General features: G+C 40.7%; 2 protein-coding genes across 2 annotated transcripts; both read right to left on the bottom strand.

Annotated features, from left to right (window-relative positions):
- Positions 1 to 184: 184 nt before the first annotated feature.
- On the bottom strand, positions 185 to 9,003 carry rabggta (Rab geranylgeranyltransferase subunit alpha). The gene is made up of 17 exons (XM_071486922.1): positions 8,904 to 9,003; positions 8,513 to 8,549; positions 8,252 to 8,362; positions 7,448 to 7,572; positions 7,152 to 7,339; positions 6,745 to 7,002; positions 6,482 to 6,565; positions 6,255 to 6,337; positions 4,959 to 5,054; positions 3,877 to 3,982; positions 3,715 to 3,766; positions 3,538 to 3,626; positions 3,328 to 3,416; positions 3,127 to 3,243; positions 2,911 to 3,024; positions 2,679 to 2,766; positions 185 to 910 (listed from the first exon to the last, which is right to left on the bottom strand). Exons 2-17 carry the CDS (start codon positions 8,513 to 8,515, stop codon positions 762 to 764), a joined length of 1,752 nt encoding a protein of 583 aa, XP_071343023.1. The 5' UTR covers positions 8,516 to 8,549; positions 8,904 to 9,003; the 3' UTR covers positions 185 to 761.
- A 1,161-nt stretch (positions 9,004 to 10,164) lies between these two features.
- LOC139626546 (GTPase IMAP family member 8-like) lies at positions 10,165 to 19,481 on the bottom strand. The gene is made up of 6 exons (XM_071486920.1): positions 19,326 to 19,481; positions 16,383 to 17,102; positions 14,441 to 15,139; positions 12,044 to 12,823; positions 11,784 to 11,930; positions 10,165 to 11,697 (listed from the first exon to the last, which is right to left on the bottom strand). The coding sequence occupies exons 1-6, from the start codon at positions 19,339 to 19,341 to the stop codon at positions 11,477 to 11,479; spliced, it is 2,583 nt and encodes an 860-aa protein (XP_071343021.1). The 5' UTR covers positions 19,342 to 19,481; the 3' UTR covers positions 10,165 to 11,476.
- Between the last annotated feature and the right edge of the window lie 79 nt (positions 19,482 to 19,560).

Genomic DNA, 19,560 nt, shown 5'->3' with positions numbered 1-19,560 from the left:
CATCAGAGTAAAGCAAACACCAACCTGTTGACATGCTGGAAAGTCACATCAATTAAAATGAAGAAAGGCAGTGGTATAACTTAGAGCTGAATCAGGTGACACTCCTAGTGGCCCTGTCACACCTTGACAATATTCTATCTATTCATTTTTATTTCACAATCAAAAAAACACAAAGGACGCTTACTGGAAGGCAGTGACACAATGTGTGCTGTTTTATTACTGGATCTGTGACATACTGTGCAACAGTATTTTGTCGTATAATTGCTTTACACAAGCTTTTAAAAAAATGTGCATGAGAACTACACAATGCTCTGATGATCAGTTATAAGCTTTTCTTCTAACTCAACCGTTTTAAAGCTCATAGAAGCAACAGGCCGGCATTGCTGCACGCCAATCCATACAGTCATTTACTCCAATATCAGTGTTTCTGCATGCATTTGGTTGTGTTTTATTGAGGACATCCGTACACACACACAATTAAAGAAGAGCAACATTGGTTATTGAGCATTCACACACAGACAGTTCACTGAAGGTCTTAGAGAGGTTTCTGACATATGAAGCATGAGGCTTTCAGACTCACTGGGGCTGCTGTGACTGACATTCTCTCAAACAAGTGGAACAAACAGAGTTACAAGACATTTGAGAGAGAGAGGAAAAAAAAAAATACACCCACTTGCTCTTTCACAGACAAACATGCTCAGGAAAGTGAGGGACAGGGAATGACAGGACGATGGTGGCACTGATTGCTGCCCTCAGTCTGATCAGAGCAGGAGGTCGGTGACTGACGGCAGCAGCTCGGACAACTCCGACTCGACGTTGGTCATCTGAGTGACGGGGTTGCCACGGAGATCCAGGCGCTTCAGCTTGGGGCAGGAGGCCAGCGGCTGAAGATCTGCCAGTGTAGAGATTTCTGTGCATGTGAGTTAATGAAAAGACCTCGTGGGTGCTGTGGTGAGTGATATTGGTAGCAATGAATAGAAGGAGATATGACTCACACATCCCCATCACTAGTGTCAAAGTAGGATTCAGATGTCAAATGTGACGCTGGGATATGAATTAATTTATTTTAATTAGACAACAAAACTTGAACGTAGCCTCAGTGTGGGAGCCTGCTGACATCATTAACTCCTCATGAGGCAAGAAGGGGAAGGAGTTACTGTCGATGATGTGTTCAGTGTGTCATCCCTTCTCCATTTTCCACTGAACTGAACACAGGAAAACAAACTGAAAAACATTTTAGCTCCAAAGGAGAAAGATTAAAAGTCAGTGGTTACCTTGAATCCATGACACTAAAATCTACATATCAAGCCACAAATCTTGGTGTAGTTACAGACTCTGACCTAAATTTCAACAGCCACATAAAGAAAATTACAAAATCAGCCGACTACCATCTGAAAAATATTGCAAGAATTAAAGGATTTCTGTCTAAATATGATACAGAAACACTTATTCGTGTGTTTATTTTCAGCAGTCTGGATTATTGAAATGGTGTCCTCACAGGTCTTAGTTTAAAAAAAAAAAAAAAAAAAAGAAATCCAATCAGACAGCTGCAGCTCATCCAGAGTCCTCACTCACACCAAGAAAGATCAGCACATCACACCAGTTAAATCACTGCACTGGCCTCCTGTGTGTCAACTGATACATGTCAATAAAGTACTAATCTCTGATCTACTTGTACGATATGGAGCATCCAGGCCCTCAGGTTCACCTAAGACAGGTTTACTCAGTGTTCCCAGAATCAGAACCGAGCCAGGTGAAGCAGCTTTTACTGTAGTTCCCTCTCACCTGTGCAACAAGCTTCCTGAACACCTGAGATCTGCTGAAAGTGTCAGCTCATTTAAATCAGGGCTTGGGGCGCCTCAGTGGCTCACCTGGTAGAGCACGGTAAGCGCAGTGGCCCAGGGTTCGAATCTGACCTGTGGCCCTTTGCTGCATGTCATTCCCTGTCTCTCTATCTCTCACTGTACCTATAAATAAAGGCATAAAAAGTCAGGAAAAAAAAATAAAATAGGGGCTTAAAGCATAAACACTATTTGCTGCAGCTGCACATAAGTGACCCTCTTTTAATCTTGTGCCATGTTTGCATGTGCTTGTTTTTAATGCCTTATTAGTGCAGCACTTCTTTTAAAATGCTGTCCTGAGTTTCTTACTTTTTTTTACGCTATTTTAATATGACCTATTTAAATATTTTATTCAGTCTAATTTGTTTTTAAATCCTATTTATCTAATGTCGTCTTAATGTTCTATTTGCACCATATTTCCATGCCTCTGTAAGGCGCTGTGAATTACCTTGTGTCTGAATGGTGCTGCATACATAACCATGCCTTCCCTAATGATGATATTTGTTCTGTGAAATTGCAACACTGATTTTGTAAAAACAAATTATTCATGCGATGAGCTGAGAGTCTCGTTACCACTGCAATTTTCTAAACTCTATAAACACCGTCCTTGTGCGTCGTGCGTATTTTGCATCACACTCTTCACACTCCATCAGGTGATGGCACCTGTTACTGAGGCTGTTTTGCAGCACTGAGCCTCGCAAGCACATTTCAAGCACTGTGAGAGGAGCATAGGAGGATACAATATAACCGACAGTGGTGCTGCAGGACTGACAGATCCAGAACCAGTCGTTCTCTAACAAACTGACTAATGAATATGAATCTTCGATTGAAGGATACTGTTATTCTTCAAGTCCACTTCCTCCAGTTTGGGAAGCCGATACAGTCCCTCCAGATTTTCTATGCAGTTGTTATCAGCCTCCAAAACCTGCAAGTGTGAAGAAATCATTTAATTGCAAAAAAAAAAAGTAGTCAATATGCATCTTTCCTGCTGTTATTTACTGATTGTTAAACACACAAAAAAAGAGAAAAGAGAAACTGTCCATGTGGATTTGAATTGCAGCTTCATCACCTCTAGACACTGCAACATAGCGAACTGAGGGGGCAATCGCTGCAGCTGATTGGAGGACAGATTGATGTGGGTGACCAATAACAGCTGGTCCAGGTGGCATAAAGTGGTCAGGTTCTGTTGCCAAAAAAAAAACAAACAAAAAAAAAAAAACATAAGATGACTTTTCAGAACATCAAGATAAGCAAATATGATTTCTTGTCATGATTCTGAACCAACCTTGTCAGAGATGCTGAACACACGCACTTCAGCGTACTCCATTTTCAGGATGGTGTTTTCAATCATAAACTTGCTGCACAGGTCGCTGTAATATGCAGAGCGCATGGAGTCGACTTCCTGAGGGAGAAAAGGAGAGTGTCAGTCGGTGATATCTGCCGTCTGTCCGGTCAGGACCACAGACTGTATAATGATGGTTCTCACTTTTAGCGTTTGGAAATGAGCAAGCGTCTCCTTCTCATATCCCAGAGGGTCCAGCGCCCTCATCAGGAGGATAATGGTCAGTAAGCACCCTGCCAAGGCAGTGAGAGTGGTTCACCATCAGCACTAACAAATCCCAATATTGTGTATTTACTCATTTGCTCGGTAAAGAATGTGGAGCCACATGGATGTAATGAATTCAAAAGCACTTACACTTATTGAGCGGCTCCAGTTCTTGTAGCTGATTGCACGACTGTAGCTCTGACTGTAACACTGAGGTCTTCTCTACTGAGAGTTCACTCCTACAGACAAACAGCTCACTCAGTTCTTACTCCTTTAAAAAAAACACTACACTGTGTTGTTGCTGCTGCTGCTGCGCCAAAACAGTACCTGAAAAGTTCCTGATCCGTAGCAGAGTCCCGACAGTAACTCTCAGTTCGACCTGGGGAAGTTAAAACAGAGCAATGAAGCTTGAGGAAATACACATATTTGTAATCCAGATATATGTCAAATCCAGTCAGTGGCTGGATTTGTAATCCAGGTGATGCACACCTGTGTAAAGAGCACAGTCTCTGTGCGTGTGTTTCTCAGTCCAGTGCACGGTCAGATTGTGTTCGTTGGTGATGTCGCTTATCGTTCCAGGAGGAAGATCACAAATCTGAGTCAGTGTTAAGGTTAAAAAAATATATTTCTTATTTATTTAACAAATGAAAGATCATTAATTAGCCACCTTACAAAAATACATAAAATAAAACCCACTCAGGCCTGCAGCATCAGTGTGCATATCAAATCCCTGCTAGAGTATCATGACTAAAAAGATAACATCCATGATGGAGGGCCAAACATTAATTTAGACAACATCGGCTTTAATAATAAACTAATTAAGATTTGTACAAACCAGTAATAAGTCATCAATGGATGATGATCATTTGGATTCTTAAAAAAAAAATAGAATCAAAATATAGTGAAGGTTAAGTCAGACTGCAGGTGGATGTAACTTTCTCAGGTTCCACCTACAGTCACATCTGGAAAACATCCAATTATGAATGATCATAAATCTGGAATGAAATTGTAACAGCTGTTAACAGATCCATCTCCATCACATCTGACAAAGTGATGAAAGCTGTGGAAAAGGCTCGTCAACAGACCTCGAGTTGTGATTGTTTTAGCTAAAATATATAAAACCCACTGACCCACATTAACTGTAGAGTTAGTTTTTTTTTTTTTTAAACAGAATCACAAGTGGAATGACAGCATTTTTCCTGGCTCCTGGCCACAGGAAGCTCCTCCTGTGCGGAGCAGCACTGCTGCAGATGAATTCATCAGAACACTGATGATCAGAACACATTCCTTCTAAAGTCCATCTACATCAACTGTCTCGTCTTTCTGATTAAACCCTAGTCCTCTGAGTCACTGAAACCTGACAGGAAGTCCTGCTTCACTTCTGGAGGCAACAACAACATTCCTCTTCAGCACATTAATCAAAGTTTTGTGATGAAACTCGCTGCACATACCACAGCGGCTTATCATCACATGGTATGTGTGGAGTGATAAGAACACAATGTTAAACTTCAGCTGCACTCAGTGACAGTGAGGTAAACCTCTCATTGCTGAGTCACAAAGGGAAAGGATACCCAGACCGGGCTGTGTTTGAAGCGCGGGTGGACACTCCTCCACTCCACCCTCTGGGGCTGACCATCCAGGACCAGCAGCAGGCCGACCGACTGAGCCTGACAGACAAAAGGCAGAGAGAATTGAAGCAGGGCACCACACAGATATTATATTTATTTTATATGTAAGTTTTTTTATCAATGCCAAGTTTATGTTTTCATAACATACAGTCAGCACACCCTCATACAAGAACGTTTATGTGTCTTTATTCTCTGAATGTTACCTGTTCATGAGCAGGTGTGTGTTCCTCAAATCATTAGTATCATCAACACAACTAAAAAAAACTGCCCTGAAGAGCTACCTGACCAAGTTTCATTCTCAAATTACCAAAGAGTAAAAAGGCTTTGAATGCCCCCCCGCCCCTGAGATAAGACTTTTTTTTCTCCCTGAAACTTCTGTTTTAAAGTGTTTGGTTGGTGCAGTTTAACCTGTAGGAGTGAAAACGAGTTCACAGCATCTCCTGACGTCTTTACTGTAGAAACAAACCTGGGAGAAAATCTGTCACAGATGATGAGCTCAGAAAGACTGAAGTCTGACAAATGTTAATGTCAGAGAAAATAATTCAGCGAGAGGAAAGGACCACAGGGAAAGTGAGCTGTCTGCAGACGTCTGCTGCTCTCTGATTACCATCAATTTAAATATAGTTACTAAATACATAACACCGTTACATGTGTTTGGTTACTCCCCAACACTGGTGACACATACAATACACATGCTCCCAGCTGCTCATGTTATTCATGTTGTTGTGTTGTGAGGGACAAAGTTTTCCTGCTGGGAGACAAATGCAGCCAGTTCTCTGGTACCTCAGATGTGTCTCAAGTGTAGCAGTTGCATTTTAAAATGTCCGAGGAGATAAGGCAGAATTAGTGACTTCTTTCAAATTACTTCTTTAAACTCGTTTTTATACTTGCTTTTATGTGGTGTCGTCTTTTTTATTGTCTCTGTATTGTCCTTTTACTGTTTTACTCTTTTATACTCCTATTGTATCTCTTCCCTTTTAACTTTATTTCAGTCCTGCTTTTGTGGCCTTTTTATATTACCTTTTGAGCCTCTTGCCTGTCATTGCTTGATTTGACTGTCAAAGCACTTTGTAAACTCTGTTTTTAAAGGTGCTATATAAATAAAGTTATTCATTATTATTATTATTAGCATTATTATTATTATCATTATGTTTTGTGCTGAGCTGCAAGTTAGTTGAGCACAATAGAAACGTTACTATTAAAAAAAGCAGTGAGAATGAGAAAGCTAAACAAACTCACATTAACAGGCCTGGAGAAGGCAACAGCTACTCTCTCCTCGTCCCGACTGACATACACACAGCTGATCATCTCCTCACGTTCCGCTGTTAAAAGACAGAAACGTTAGGACTGAGTAAGTTACGTTTGATAAACGAACCTGATCATGTATAGCACATATTAGCATCCACAGGAAAACTGGTATTTTCATACATATTTGTACATATAGACACAATGACAGACAGGCATACCTCTGCCTAACAACCATCGATAGTAGAACCAAGCACTCTGGTCGTTGGGGTCGGTGAAGAAAGCATTCTGTACGAGCTCATATTCTGAAAGAAAAATGGCTATAGTTAGATACTAAATGCGGTGAGTTAAACACACCAGACTTCACTCAGCAAAGTGCTCCCAATTACAGTCATTGTAAAGCCTCAGACTGCCCACTACTGGTGCTGTTGGGTATTGCTGACTACACAACTAGGACATTTATTTGCTGAGTTGTTAAGTTCACCTTTGAGTAGCTGCTCTTCACAGACACGATGAGAGTGAGTTTGCGGAGAGGGTGGAGGGGAAGTCTGGGGAGGCTTGCGGCATGGTGATGGAGGCTCAGGAGACTCTGGGTGGAGAAGCGGCAGCAGGGTGCTGCGGTAGTGCCAGCTGGAGTAGTTGGAAAAGTTGGAGCCAATAAGACGATCAGTGAATGCCAACTCCTGATCAACGGGCACACCAGAGATCTTCACAACCATCCTGCGATAATCCCAGCAGTGGACTGGTGAAACCGGAGAATATGGTGTAATAGAGGTTAATCAAAGCATGGAAATAGGTCAGGGATGTACCATATATCATGATAAACAGACAAGATCACATCTCAACATCCTCCATTTTCTTGCTTTTTCCCTTTTCTACTCCATAACTCACAGTTGCGGTCATCCAGGCTGAGGCAGCGGTCACACAGGCTCAACTCTCTAGCCCAATCCGGTTGTGGCAAACGGGCTGAGACCCAACCACGGTGGTGCCAGCTGCCGTAGGACTTTGGGTTCACCTTCAGGCAAGACTCCAAAAATGACAGCTCGGCCTCGTAAATCTTTTGCACTTCATCCTTGTCCCTGGAGCACACAAGGGGAAACAAGACCATTATTCTTCTGTTACACTGAAAATAATTTACCCATCATAAAGTGTTAAATGTTACACTAAATAAATAGTTATGATTTTACTTCACACTCTCCAGGTGCATAAGAATCTCTCTTCTGTAGTTCCAGAGGGTTGCAAAGTCAGGATTGGATGACAGCAGCTGCTGGGTCAGCTGGAGAGCCTCATCATCCCAAATACCCTCCTTCCTCTGTCACACAGGAGAAAGTGAGGAGTGTAGGGAAATAAACAGACAGACAGACACAGGAAACATAAGAGAAATGAGGGCAAGAAAAAAACAAACAAAGCTGAAACAGGTTCTGCTCAGCCAGTGAGAATGTTCACTAGATGCTGAGTCTGACATGTAGGTGAAACACTGTACTTCAACTATTATGTAAAGGACGGAGTACGGTGTACTTATGTAAAGGGTACAACTTGTGTTGGTATATGTTTTGCTTATGGTAAACAAATCCAAATAAAAGACTGAAACCAACAGTGCCTCTGTATTTGTAATAGTTTTCATTTTTAAAAAGGATCAGTAATTTCCTTAAATAGGACACTGTAGTTTTTTTTGTTTGTTTGTTTGTTTTTTTGCACAGGAGTAAATAATCCACTTATTGGGGACTATTCTTAGTCAGACATTTGGGGCACTACTGAGTATTTACAGCAGCAGGATAACATGTGGGACTGAATCAAAATAAACCACAGTGCCCATGCTCATTGTAATAATGTGGTTCTAAGTTATGTCGGGCTTTAACTATGCAGACATCATAAGATTGCAGGATCAGTTCAACGTTGCTGTTGATCTTCTCACTTGATTTGGGGACAGCAACAAAAATATAGACCAGCACCAGACTTATCATGTAAAAACATGTATCTATCTAACACACCTTAGAAAAACAGGCATCTCGTGCAGCCACGTATATCTTCAGTTTCTTCTCTCGCTCCTTTCTTTTCTCCTCCTCCTGCTGGGCTGTAGATTTAATTTTCACTCGTCCATGCTGTTAAAAGCAAAAAGAGAGGCAGAGCAGGTACAGTTTACTCTGCTGCTAAAAGGTTACTATTAATCATTTATAACGCCCTCTATATAATGTAATGCAGTGGATATACCTACATTCCAAAAGCAAATAAGGAAATGATCAACTTCTTACCATGCTTTCTGTTTGTGAAGGAGATTTCTGCAAAAATCTGGGTATATGGGCACATGAAGGGTGATAATCAGGGTTAGGCCTGGTAGCATTTACATGACAACAGATGCACAGACAGCTGGCACCCTGACACAAAAGTTACGACATGTCAATATCATGAGCTCAGCCGCTAGCTCGTTATCAGTATTCAGCCCTCAGTAAAGTCAAAACAGTGAACACAAGCAGCCTGAGTCTGAAGTTAGCTCGCTAATTAGCTCCGTTGTCAGCAAACAACACTGGGCTGGGCTCATTCACACTTCATTCAAACCAGCGCAGAATAACAATAACCTGATGTACAATATAACATTTCAGATAAACACAGAGCGCAGCGCTACTTATCTTAAAAAGCACGCACCTGGTTTTCTACCTGGCCTGGTGTATGTTTATCAGAGTGCAGTTTGATTTGTCATGTCACTATCAGCATTTCTAATGACTACAATTTTTCTCTTCCGGCTACTGAAAACTACGTCACGGAGAGTTAGGCCGCTGATATGCTGACTCTTTCGAGAGATAACCGCGGTGGTTTGAGGCCCTCTAGTGGACAGAACAGCAAACAGCAGCGCAGACATTTGTAAAACTGCTGTCAAGCTCATAACTAGACACTGTCTGCTGGTACATGGACATATATCTTTCAACTGCAGTTCGTGTTTTAGGAGTGAAATCCAACTAAGACTCCGTGGAAAGATGGAAATGAGGTGACAGGGCTTCATGTCCGCTAGAGAACCCCTGGTAAGAATTAGCTAAAAGCCTGTTTGTCTCCAGCCTCTTCAATATGTTTTGATAGGCTGTAAGTTACACGATTTTTTTGTCATACGGCATCAGAGTTTTCATCTATGTGTTTACAAAATGTTGTGTAAACCTTAAACAGCAAAATTGAATTGGCAGTTTGGTTAAACTGTTTGCAAATGAGGTTTGAAAACATTGGCTTCACTCACCATAGCACAGCAGTGAGTACAGCCAATATCCAAATATCCATATCTGTAGTGCAGTATGGCTCAGGCTCAAAGTCTCTCCCACAGAAAATGACAAATTTAAAACTCTCATCTCTGTCCATAATAATAAACAGGGGTGGGCAGGCTGTTAAACATTGAGAGCAGATTGACAGGTCACTGAAACTGTTCACAACAAGGTCTGGATTATTGTAGAATTATACATAGAGCACAACCATACTATTTGTTTTCCAATGCTATTTTTGTTTTAAACACACAGGCCTTATGCCTCTGAGCCCATGCCAGTAAGGGGAGACCTAAGTTGAACTGAGTTTGATAGTTAACTCTCTCTTTAAAGTTGATACTAAACTACATACTTAATAAAGAAAACAGGAACAGTTAATTGTCCTACATTTGCAAATGGATGATTTATGTATTGCTCTCTAAGATGAAGACATCTGACATGAACAAGTGGTTTTATGGGGATAGCGTAAATCTGTCTTCTGTTGATTTGTTGGATGAGTTGGTATCCTTAACTTCAGGGCATACCCTCTTCTGACAGGTGATAGACACAGACAACATGAGGGGAAAATGGGTTTGTCCTCAGAAACAGAGACATTTACACCTGAGACAAAGGGGCAAGCTTCTCCATCACATCACACTTAGAGTTTAATAAAGCAGCATCAATAAATCAAAAATATATTTTATTTATTGACAACCGTTTGATTGCAACTTTAAACATTTACAAATATAATGAAGTAACATTACCAGAACTGCTGTTCTGGTCTCAAGATGTCAAGACATTAGAGGACCATGATCTTTTTACCATTGAACCTCCAGTGCCCCATGCCCCATTTGCTTATTAATTTAGTGAGGCGTAATTAGTCTGTGGAAGACTCCAAGTGTACTCTGACATTGAAATGAAAAGACTGAATCTTTCCTTTTAAAAAAAAAAACAAACAAAAAAAAAACACATTATATTATATTTTTACCATCTTAGTGGAGATATTATGTATCTTCCACATAAATTGTCTCCCTTCCACACTGAATTACTCTGTGACAGATAAAATAAGACTGTAACAGTAAAGTAAAGTCTCTAAGTCAGATTCACAAATCTGTGTGCATCACAATGGACAATTACAACAAATAACAGACACCATGTTTACATGATAAAGACAATATATAGTGTTAATGTAATTTCATGCAGGTTGGATTTCATAACTACACTGTAGTTTTGTTTTGTTTGTTTTTTTTACTAGGAATCATGGTTGTTTAATGATTGGAAATTGTTATATGTGATATTATACAGTATTCTCCCCCCAAAAAAGAGCACTCCTAATTACAGCCTCCTAAACTACCACTGACTGGGTCACATGCTCGCTGCTCTAACGTTCAGGCCACTGCTACCTACTACTTACTATATCATATTATTAGAGATGAGCCCATAGGTTGTTTGTGTGGCAGGTGATTATGACTCATAGTTATGTTTTTTTGTTAGGTGACTTCTAGTGGCCGTAGTAATTATGACAGGAGCAAAGGGAGAAGTGCAGTGACGTCCACATCAGGAGGAGGTTGTTGTGGATGGAAGGGTCAACAACACAACAAAGATCGTCTATAGTTGAGGAAGTACTTACTTTAACCCAATCACGATCTCTTCCTGAACCTAACCAAGCCATGAACATTGATATAATAACCAAGGTGACGAAGGCAGGTACGGCTCTCTCAGTACAATCTGCGTGTTTATTAACCATGACAGCCAAGGTCCGGTATACCTGCCACTGTAGGGGCACCATTTCAGGAAACACTCCTATGGGTTGTATCAGAGGGTTTTAAAAAAACATAGTTGTTGTATAGTTGTTGGGTTGGTTTGGTTGGAGGACTGCTTGTATTTACATTATATTAATTCTTCCATGATGTTTCACACAGGCCTCCCCTGTTTACACCACTGAAAATTCCCTGAGTGCAGATCAGTATTTGCTAATATGTCTGTTGGGACTATTCATTGAAGAATATCAGCTCCTGCGTCAAAGTCCAAGTTGTCATGTGGCACCACAGATCTGTATCCTGACGACTGAGAGAAGTTGAGGGTCAGGTTGTTCTCTACATTTGTGCCGATCTGAAATGTCGACAGCCAACCCAGAACTTTGTCAAAGTCACTGGTGGACTGTTTCCTGTCTGGCAAAGACTCAGCGATAGACGAAGCTGGACTGTCTCCTTTCACTGGAAATTAAACAAAACACAATTACTGTGACATCTTGCTCAGCTTAATTATGAATGCTAGGGATAATATTATGATTTTTACTTACTGTCAGGAATCAACCAGTCCATGCTGCTGTGAAGAACATGCGTGGATCTCATTATGTCTTTATCCAGCTTTTCAATTTCCTGGCTGATTTTTGCATCTATGTTTTCCTCCTCCTTTCCATCCTTCTTCCTCAGACCAACACCTTTAACTTTCATTTTGGACATGTCACCAACCAAGATTATCAAAAGCAAAGATTATACATAAATTTAAATAATGATGGAAAATAGAAATAATTCATCCCAATCAAAGTTTGATACTCACTCAGTAGTTTGGGTTTAGTGCCGGTTTCTCTTCCCTTGATATCAGCTTGCAGCTCAAGCAGTTTTTCCTTGAAGCCCATCATCAGCTCCTGCTCTCTCCTCCTGTACTCCTGCTCAAATCCTTGCTTCAGCACATGTTTGATCTTCCTCCACCTGAACTTCACATCAATTCTCAGGTGGATGTCCCTCATGTCTGGGCAGAAGAGTTGGCCGCTGTTCCCTGCCACCATTTCCTCTATCTTTGCAAACAGCTCGGTGACCTGGCTCATATCAGCTTTCTTCATATTGTTCATGACGTGGTACCTGTTCTCACACTTGTCTACCAACCAGCGTAGAGCACTGTACTCCCTCTCAATGTGCTCCTCTACAGATTTATCTGCTAGCTTGTCTCCATATGTGAACAGAACCATTGTGTATTTCCAGACGCTGGTATCTAAAAGTTTCATGTGGTCCTCCAGAGAGACCCTCTGAACCTCTCTGAACGCCAGGTCCACGGGAACGACCAGCAGAACAGCATGAACCCCCTGTGGACTCAGTGAAAGACCTCTGACAATTTCTTTGTCCATCTCTTCAGTGCAGTGGATGGACTTACAACACCAGCCTGGGGTGTCAATCACTGTGATCCTCCTGTCAGCAACTTTCCCCTCCTCTGCTTTACAGTGCTCATTCTGATAAGTGGGAAACACTTCATTACGCAGGAGGTTATTTCCAGTTGCACTCTTTCCAGACGTCTTCTCACCAAGCATCACAATCCTCAGCTCCTGTAACTTATGTTTGGAATCTGGGAAGAAAACAAGTGTGTTACAGGGTGACAGACTCACATGCTCTATACATAGCACAAATGAACACTGGTGTGATAATGGTCAGTCTTTGTTGAGACTGTAGGAGGCGTTGGTTCATGCTACACCTAAATCAGATTATCAAAAGCAGCTACAAAAGTGACACCTGTTAGTTGTGTATGTCAAATTAAAGAGGCTAAAAAGTTACTGGTTGAGTTTCTGTTGCCTCAGTCATAGATGCTGCAAACACTATTTCTCAAAATCCTGAAACCAAGGTTGATTTGATAATTGGTGAAAACAGCAAGCGTCTGTTACTCTAGTCTCAGATTTTTGTTCAAAACACCATGTAACTCCATTGCTAGAGGCCACTGATTTGGTCAGTGATTCATTTCACTCTGAAGACGGAGGTAGCCTCTGTGATGTGAAGAGCAGTTTTAAAGCTCAGAGTGAGCTGCTCCACCGTCACCATCTTGGCAGTGCCTGACTCTGCCTAACTCCCAGTTAATCCAAAAATAGGCAAAGTGGTGGAGCGTGTGTGCATGCCAGTTTGTGACAAGCTCACATATCTGTCAGTCAAAGTGGTCACGCCCTCAATTTCGTCTAACTTTAAGCCTTAATAAATTTGTCATGAGAGTCTATGGGGATTGACTCACTTTTGGAGCCAGACTCTAGTGGTCATTAGAGGAACTGCAGTTTTTGGCACTTCAGTTTTGGCTTCATTTTTCAGCCCTGGAGGTTGCCACTTGGTCTTCACCCATATGTTTGTTTGTTGGTTTGTTTGTACTTGCAGTATGGCCAGGACTTTTTCATAACATTTTGTGACTGTCTGTCTGTATATCTAGATTTCACTTGGAGAGTGCAGACCACCACCAAGACAATGTCGAACAACGTACACTAGTCTGAAGAGGAAAAAATTCAAATTCATAGTTAATGATCCGGATCTACCCTAAAATTGATTGGATTTTTCCCTGGTCCATACCTCAACCCTTCCATCAAGTTTGGGGCAAAGCGGTTCAGTGCTTTTTGCGTAATCTTGCTGACAAACAAACAAGCAGACATTGATGAAAATATAACCTCTTTGGTGGAGGCTAAAAGAAACCTGAAAGCTATATTGACCCTTCCTGCTCCTACAGGTGCTGCTATTTATTTAGCATTTGATGAGCTCCACCTCTGCCCCACCTGCTAGCTCTTGAGTGTACATTTGCTGAGGGGGAAGTTCTTATCGTCACTCCCTAATCCCTGCAGTGCTGACCTTGTGTGGAGTATCCAGACAACAAATATCATCGCTGAGCAACCTATTCCACTTCCATGTATTCTGCAGTTTCTTGGTATTTGGTAGGATAAAGTTAGGAGAAAATAGTATAAGGCCAATATATTGGCCAGTTGACTGACATTGAAATTTGATACATACTTAATAGCACAACATGGTATTAATGGTATCAGTCACCTCCAACAGCTTCAACAAAAGCTGAACATTGCTTCACCAGTGCCATATAATATTTCTCTAATTTTGTCCTTGCCTATTATCTATTCAGTGTGTCAATGTGGAGACAGCTTTCATGATGCCAGGGCAATTTACTTGTGACACTAATGCTGGATGACTCTGAACCATACTGTACCTCTGAGAAATTTTCTTTTGGCCTTGGCTCGACTTTCCCTCAGTCTCGCCCTTTCTTCCACGCTTCCTCGTCTTTCTTCAATTGTCTTCAATTTCTGTCCATCAGGGACAAAATGGGTCCAACTATTTCCAGCTACAGTCTCAGTGATTTTCTCCAGCAGCTCTGTGATTTGAGTGCCATCATCAGTATTCTTGTTATCCATGACATGATATCTGTTTCCACACAGGCCAACTAGAGACTGTAAGGCTTCTCCCTCCCCTTCAATATACTCCTCTATGGTACGTTTTCCCAGCCAGTCTCCTCTGGTGAAAACCACCATAGAGTGTCTCCACACTTCCTCTCCAAGAAGCTCTACGTGTGATGTCAAGGCTTCCAAGTGTTTGGTACTGAAGGATGCATCTGCGTCTATCACCACCAGGAAGACGTGGGGCCCAGGGGGGCACACAAACATGCTGCGTACCAGTTCCTCTTTAATTGCCTCAGGGGTGTCACACTCAGGGAAGCCTTTCCACCAACCTGGGGTGTCAACAAGAGTTACTTCAGTTTTACCCACAAAACCCTGTCGGGCCACCGAGTGTGCCGTTCTTCTCCCGTCTTCTTGCTCTTTGATTCCCAAGATGCTGTTTCCCACTGAGGTTTTCCCAACGTTGCGGCTTCCCAAGAGAATCATCTGGAGTTTTGGGATGGACTTTATTTCCTCTGTTATCAGACAGAACAAAACTTGATAAGTCGTTTTTTCAGTTTACAATTTATTTTAAGCAATTGTATCCCCGAACAAGATTTTACAAGTCCACAATGGATAAGCAAAGTTTTGTTGTAATGAGTAAAGTGCAAAAAAAAAAAAAAAAAAAATTTAAATTAAGTCTAAGTAAGTCAAACACAGGCTCCTTCTTAATTTGCCTTTTATAACTTAATGAGTTAAGCTACTGTTTCTCTTCAGGCAAAGTTGTGTTTGCGATGGCTGAACACAGAAGGTGGACTCAAAGGCAAGACGTTAAAGTTCACAGTTTTACCAGGAAAATGAGATCAAATGTGACCTGGAACGAGGTGGGTACCAAAATAAAACAGGAACACAAATAGAAACTTAAGGGAAGAAGACAAAAGGGACTTAACTGACAAGATGTGACAATGTTGTCAAATAATTAAAATCCACAATTTCTTTTTAGGTATTAATTCATCTATTTTAATTAATTATATTATTAGTTATTTGCAAATATATTCATAAATCCCTTTTCTGTTATTGGTGTTTAAATGCATAAGCTTGTAAACCCTATTACTCCTTATTTTGCCACTCTGTTAAATAATTAACAGATTTATTATTTGATCCTCTATTTGATATATTTAAATCTTCATTTATAATGTCTTAAAATCTTTATTATAATTTCTAAGTGAGTGATTACATTTCTGAGAATTTTACAAGATGATTGGTACCAGTCTGAGCTCTGTAATGTAAATATAAAGCTGGAGTTAACAAGTGGTTTAGCCGAGCTTAGCATAAACAATGTTAACAGGAGGAAATAGTTAGCTTGAATGTAAAGTTTAATTTTTTATAGCTCCTTTGAAGCTCTTGGCCAGGACCAGTTGGCAGACAACCAGCAGACCCTTGAGGAAGTCACTGGTCAGGGTGGAACTGTTGTTTGTACAATTCATTTTTTGCACAGATTAATTGAACAAGATGTCAAGCATTAATTTGTGACCTTTTGGAGGGGCTGCTGGATTTTATTACCTGCAGACAGAGCCAGGCTAGCTGTTTCCACATGTTTCCAGTCTTTGTGCTAAGCTAACTGACTGCTGGCTGTAACTTCATATTTAGTGCTTTTTACAGAGAGCGATATCAATCTTCACATCTAGCTCCCAGCAAGGAAACAAGGACGGGCATTTCCCAAAATGTCAAACTATCCTTTTAACCTGGAGGCAGTGACATAGGAAGTGTCGCACTCACCTGGAATGAGGGATCTCATTTGTTCTCTTTGTTCCTCGGCCGTCCTCCGTCTTTTTTCCGCCCTTTCAAGCACCTCTCGTTGCTTCCTTTCAATGATGGTGAAAGTCTGTTCATCTACTTCATAGCAACTGCCGTTGTTGTACTGCACCATTTCATCTATCTTCTCCAGCAGCAGTGTGACCTGAGATGAGTTGCTTTTATCCTTATTATTAAACACGTGGTACCTGTTCCTGCACCTGTCTATTAACCACCTGAGTGCATCCCCCTCACTCTCTATGTGCTGCTCAATTATCTTCTCCCCAAGGAAATCCCCACAGGTGAACAGCACCATGGTGTATCTCCAAACCCGCTCCCCCAGGAGCTTCATGTGCTCCTCCACAGTCCTCCTCTGCTTCACAGAGAAAGCTGAGTCTATAGGGATTACAAGGAGAAAAACCTGTGGTCCAGGCAGACACTTGGACGGGTTGAGTTTAAACCTTTGCTTGTCCCCCTCTGGTATCTCTGTGAGGGAGAGAGAGCTGCTCCATCCTGGAGCATCAACCACGATGAGCTTCCTGCCCTCCACTACTTCATGTCTCACCTCAGACTGACCTGTTCTGGTTCGACCACACTCAAACCTTTCCTTCCTCAGTATGGTGTTGCCAGACGAACTCTTGCCAGCCCATCTCCCACCAATCAGGATGAGTCTGACCTCTGGCGGGGTGATGCTCTGTTTCTCCCCTGAAGTGCAAAGGAAAAACTTGATATGTACAAATAAAGAATGTTTGAACATTTCCCCAAAATATCAAGTTTTCAATAGCTTTGTGAGACAGCTTCCTTGGTTTGATGATAATGCATTTAGTTATGATGAAACTGGAGTAGAAACTTTAATACAAGGAAGTCAGACCTCAAACTGAGGAGGAGAATCTCAGGTGAAGTGAGAAAATCATTGAAACTAAAGTGACAAGGTTATCACATCAGGTGTCTCTGCTGCTTCAGATGACTGACACAAGAGGAATATTCTGCTAAACCTGTGCTTGTGTTGTCCCCTCAGGGCTTTTGCAGCAGTTATTTTTGTCTTTATTAATCCCTTCATTTAGTGGTCTAAGGAATAGCAGTGACGTGAGACAAAACCTGAAATATTTTTAGAACGACCCTGATCCAAAACCAATAATTTTGAGGCACGTAAAAAGAAGCTACAGGGAAGTAAGATCAACAAAATCATGTAACAATGACTCATGACCTTCCATCACTTGTGCTGTGTGATTTGTGATAAAAATATGCAACCGAAACAGAGAATGTAATGAGTGACTGGAAAATCCAATGTCCAGTGCAACACAATTTCCAAATACTTCATTTCTTAGTTGTTTATTTTATTTTATTTCATTTTTTGACAATGAAATATCTCACTTGTGGTGATTCAGTTTTAAGTTTAGAGGCTGTACTTTGTAGTAATATACTGACTACATAATAATGAAAGGAGTTTATAATTTTCTGTCCACCTCTAAAAATACTAGAAAAAATTATTCTACAGTCTCAGACATTACTATAGAGTAAAGTTACAGTGTCCACAAGAATTACAAATGCTGTATTTCACAAAAGTAGTTTTTATCAGACAATAGCCGTGGATGACAAGTATCTGTTTTTGTCATCACTTTACAAGAACTATATGGGGCGGAGTTTTACCAGTAAGGATGGGGATTACCTGATGGGAATCAAACAGGTTCCTGAGGTGCAGGAAAAACAATGCAGTCTAGCTGCTTTTTATTTGCCATCTTTACCATCACACTTGTTCAATAAAAGCATACCACATGCATACCTTCCTGTTGATCTGTTTTTGTGTTCCTTCTTTGCCTTTGTTTTTTATCTTTAACTGCCTTGCATTAACACTAAGAACTTACATAAAACTAAATACAACAGTAGTAGTGAAGTTTTTACACATTGTTCACTGTCACTGGATCGAGCAGATTTTCTCCCAGACCAGATTGCAGATTGCACGGAACATTAGTTACTGCAATCTGAATATTATTAAAGATGCATATAGAAACTAGGTAAAAACCTGTATATGGTTGGACGACCTTTGGTCAAATCCTTTGGTCAAATCCTGTCCCCTTTAGTAATAATGATACATGTAATAAAGTAGTTTATTTGCCGTAATGGAGTCCCATCAACCGGTAAAACCAGAGCAGCTCGGTAGACTGCCTGTAAGAAGAGGTGTAGCCCTAAGTCCTTGGTTGGCATCCATACACTGTCCAGTCATGTACCAGGTTTATACCCAGTTTGTTTAAAAAAAAAAGGCTCTAAATGTAGCAACAATGCGCTAAGTTAGCAACACTACAGGCTGTAAACACAACAAGACTGTATGCAACAAGACAAAAAAAAAAACAAAGCTAACACAGAGGTCTAACTGGTTTGCTCACACTGTACAGCAAAGGGCTTGTTAAAACATGTGAACCCTGTTCACAGCAAGTTCACAGCATATCAATTACAGACAGGTGACAAATTAAAGAAAAACTTTGAGATTGAGTTTTGAAAATCAGCAAAACTAAAGTGACAATAATATCACACCAAATGTTTCTGCTGATGTAGATGAACGGAACAGCTAAACCTATGTTGTGTTTTTCCCTTGGTATTCTGCTACTTATTTTATTCAGTTATTTTACTTTTTGAATCACTTTCATTGAGGAACTGGGTCTGAAGAATTGTTACTTTTTGACCTTATTTGCATTAAATTGTTAGTGAAGGCCAATGTCAAGTAACTGTTTGGTGGAACATTTTGGGACAAAATCTGGTTGATCAAGCAACAATGAATGAATGTGTAAGACCAATGTCAAATGTCAAAATGTTCCTCCAAACATTACATGGTCTGTATATTAGATATATAGATAAATAGATATATTAGATATATTGGTATAGCAATCTTGGTGATAGAATAAGCTTGACAGTAATGCTTAATTAACTTACCTGGATTATTTTCCATTTTTAGTCTGTTTCAATCAGTTTTTCCTCAGTGTCCTCAGTCAGTTAAGACCAACTGAACACCCTTAAGTGCTCTGCAGAGCCTGTTCTCATAGGAAAATATTTTTGAGACAACAAACAGCAGTGACCCAATACAATGAGACACCAACGCAAACAGCAATGCAAGGTGGCCTAATTGGTTTGACTAACTTCTATAAGAGGTGTGTCTGAACATGAACTT

This window comes from Trachinotus anak, unplaced genomic scaffold, assembly GCF_046630095.1.
Source record: "Trachinotus anak isolate AG129_WGS33_773 ecotype Australia unplaced genomic scaffold, CSIRO_AGI_Tana_v1 ptg000010l, whole genome shotgun sequence".
In the NCBI taxonomy this organism is placed as follows: domain Eukaryota; kingdom Metazoa; phylum Chordata; class Actinopteri; order Carangiformes; family Carangidae; genus Trachinotus; species Trachinotus anak.
Note: the sequence above shows the minus strand (reverse complement) of the source record. Positions and strands in the feature narration are given on the sequence as shown.

Coding starts and splice junctions, on each gene's coding strand:
- rabggta (XM_071486922.1), bottom strand. Junction 6,338..6,481: donor TCGATGGTTGTTAGGCAGAG/GTATGCCTGTCT, acceptor GTCTTTTAACAG/CGGAACGTGAGGAGATGATC. Junction 3,627..3,714: donor ACGGATCAGGAACTTTTCAG/GTACTGTTTTGG, acceptor GTTTGTCTGTAG/GAGTGAACTCTCAGTAGAGA.
- LOC139626546 (XM_071486920.1), bottom strand. Junction 12,824..14,440: donor CAAAAGAAAATTTCTCAGAG/GTACAGTATGGT, acceptor TTTTCTTCCCAG/ATTCCAAACATAAGTTACAG. Junction 11,931..12,043: donor CACTAAACCCAAACTACTGA/GTGAGTATCAAA, acceptor CCAAAATGAAAG/TTAAAGGTGTTGGTCTGAGG.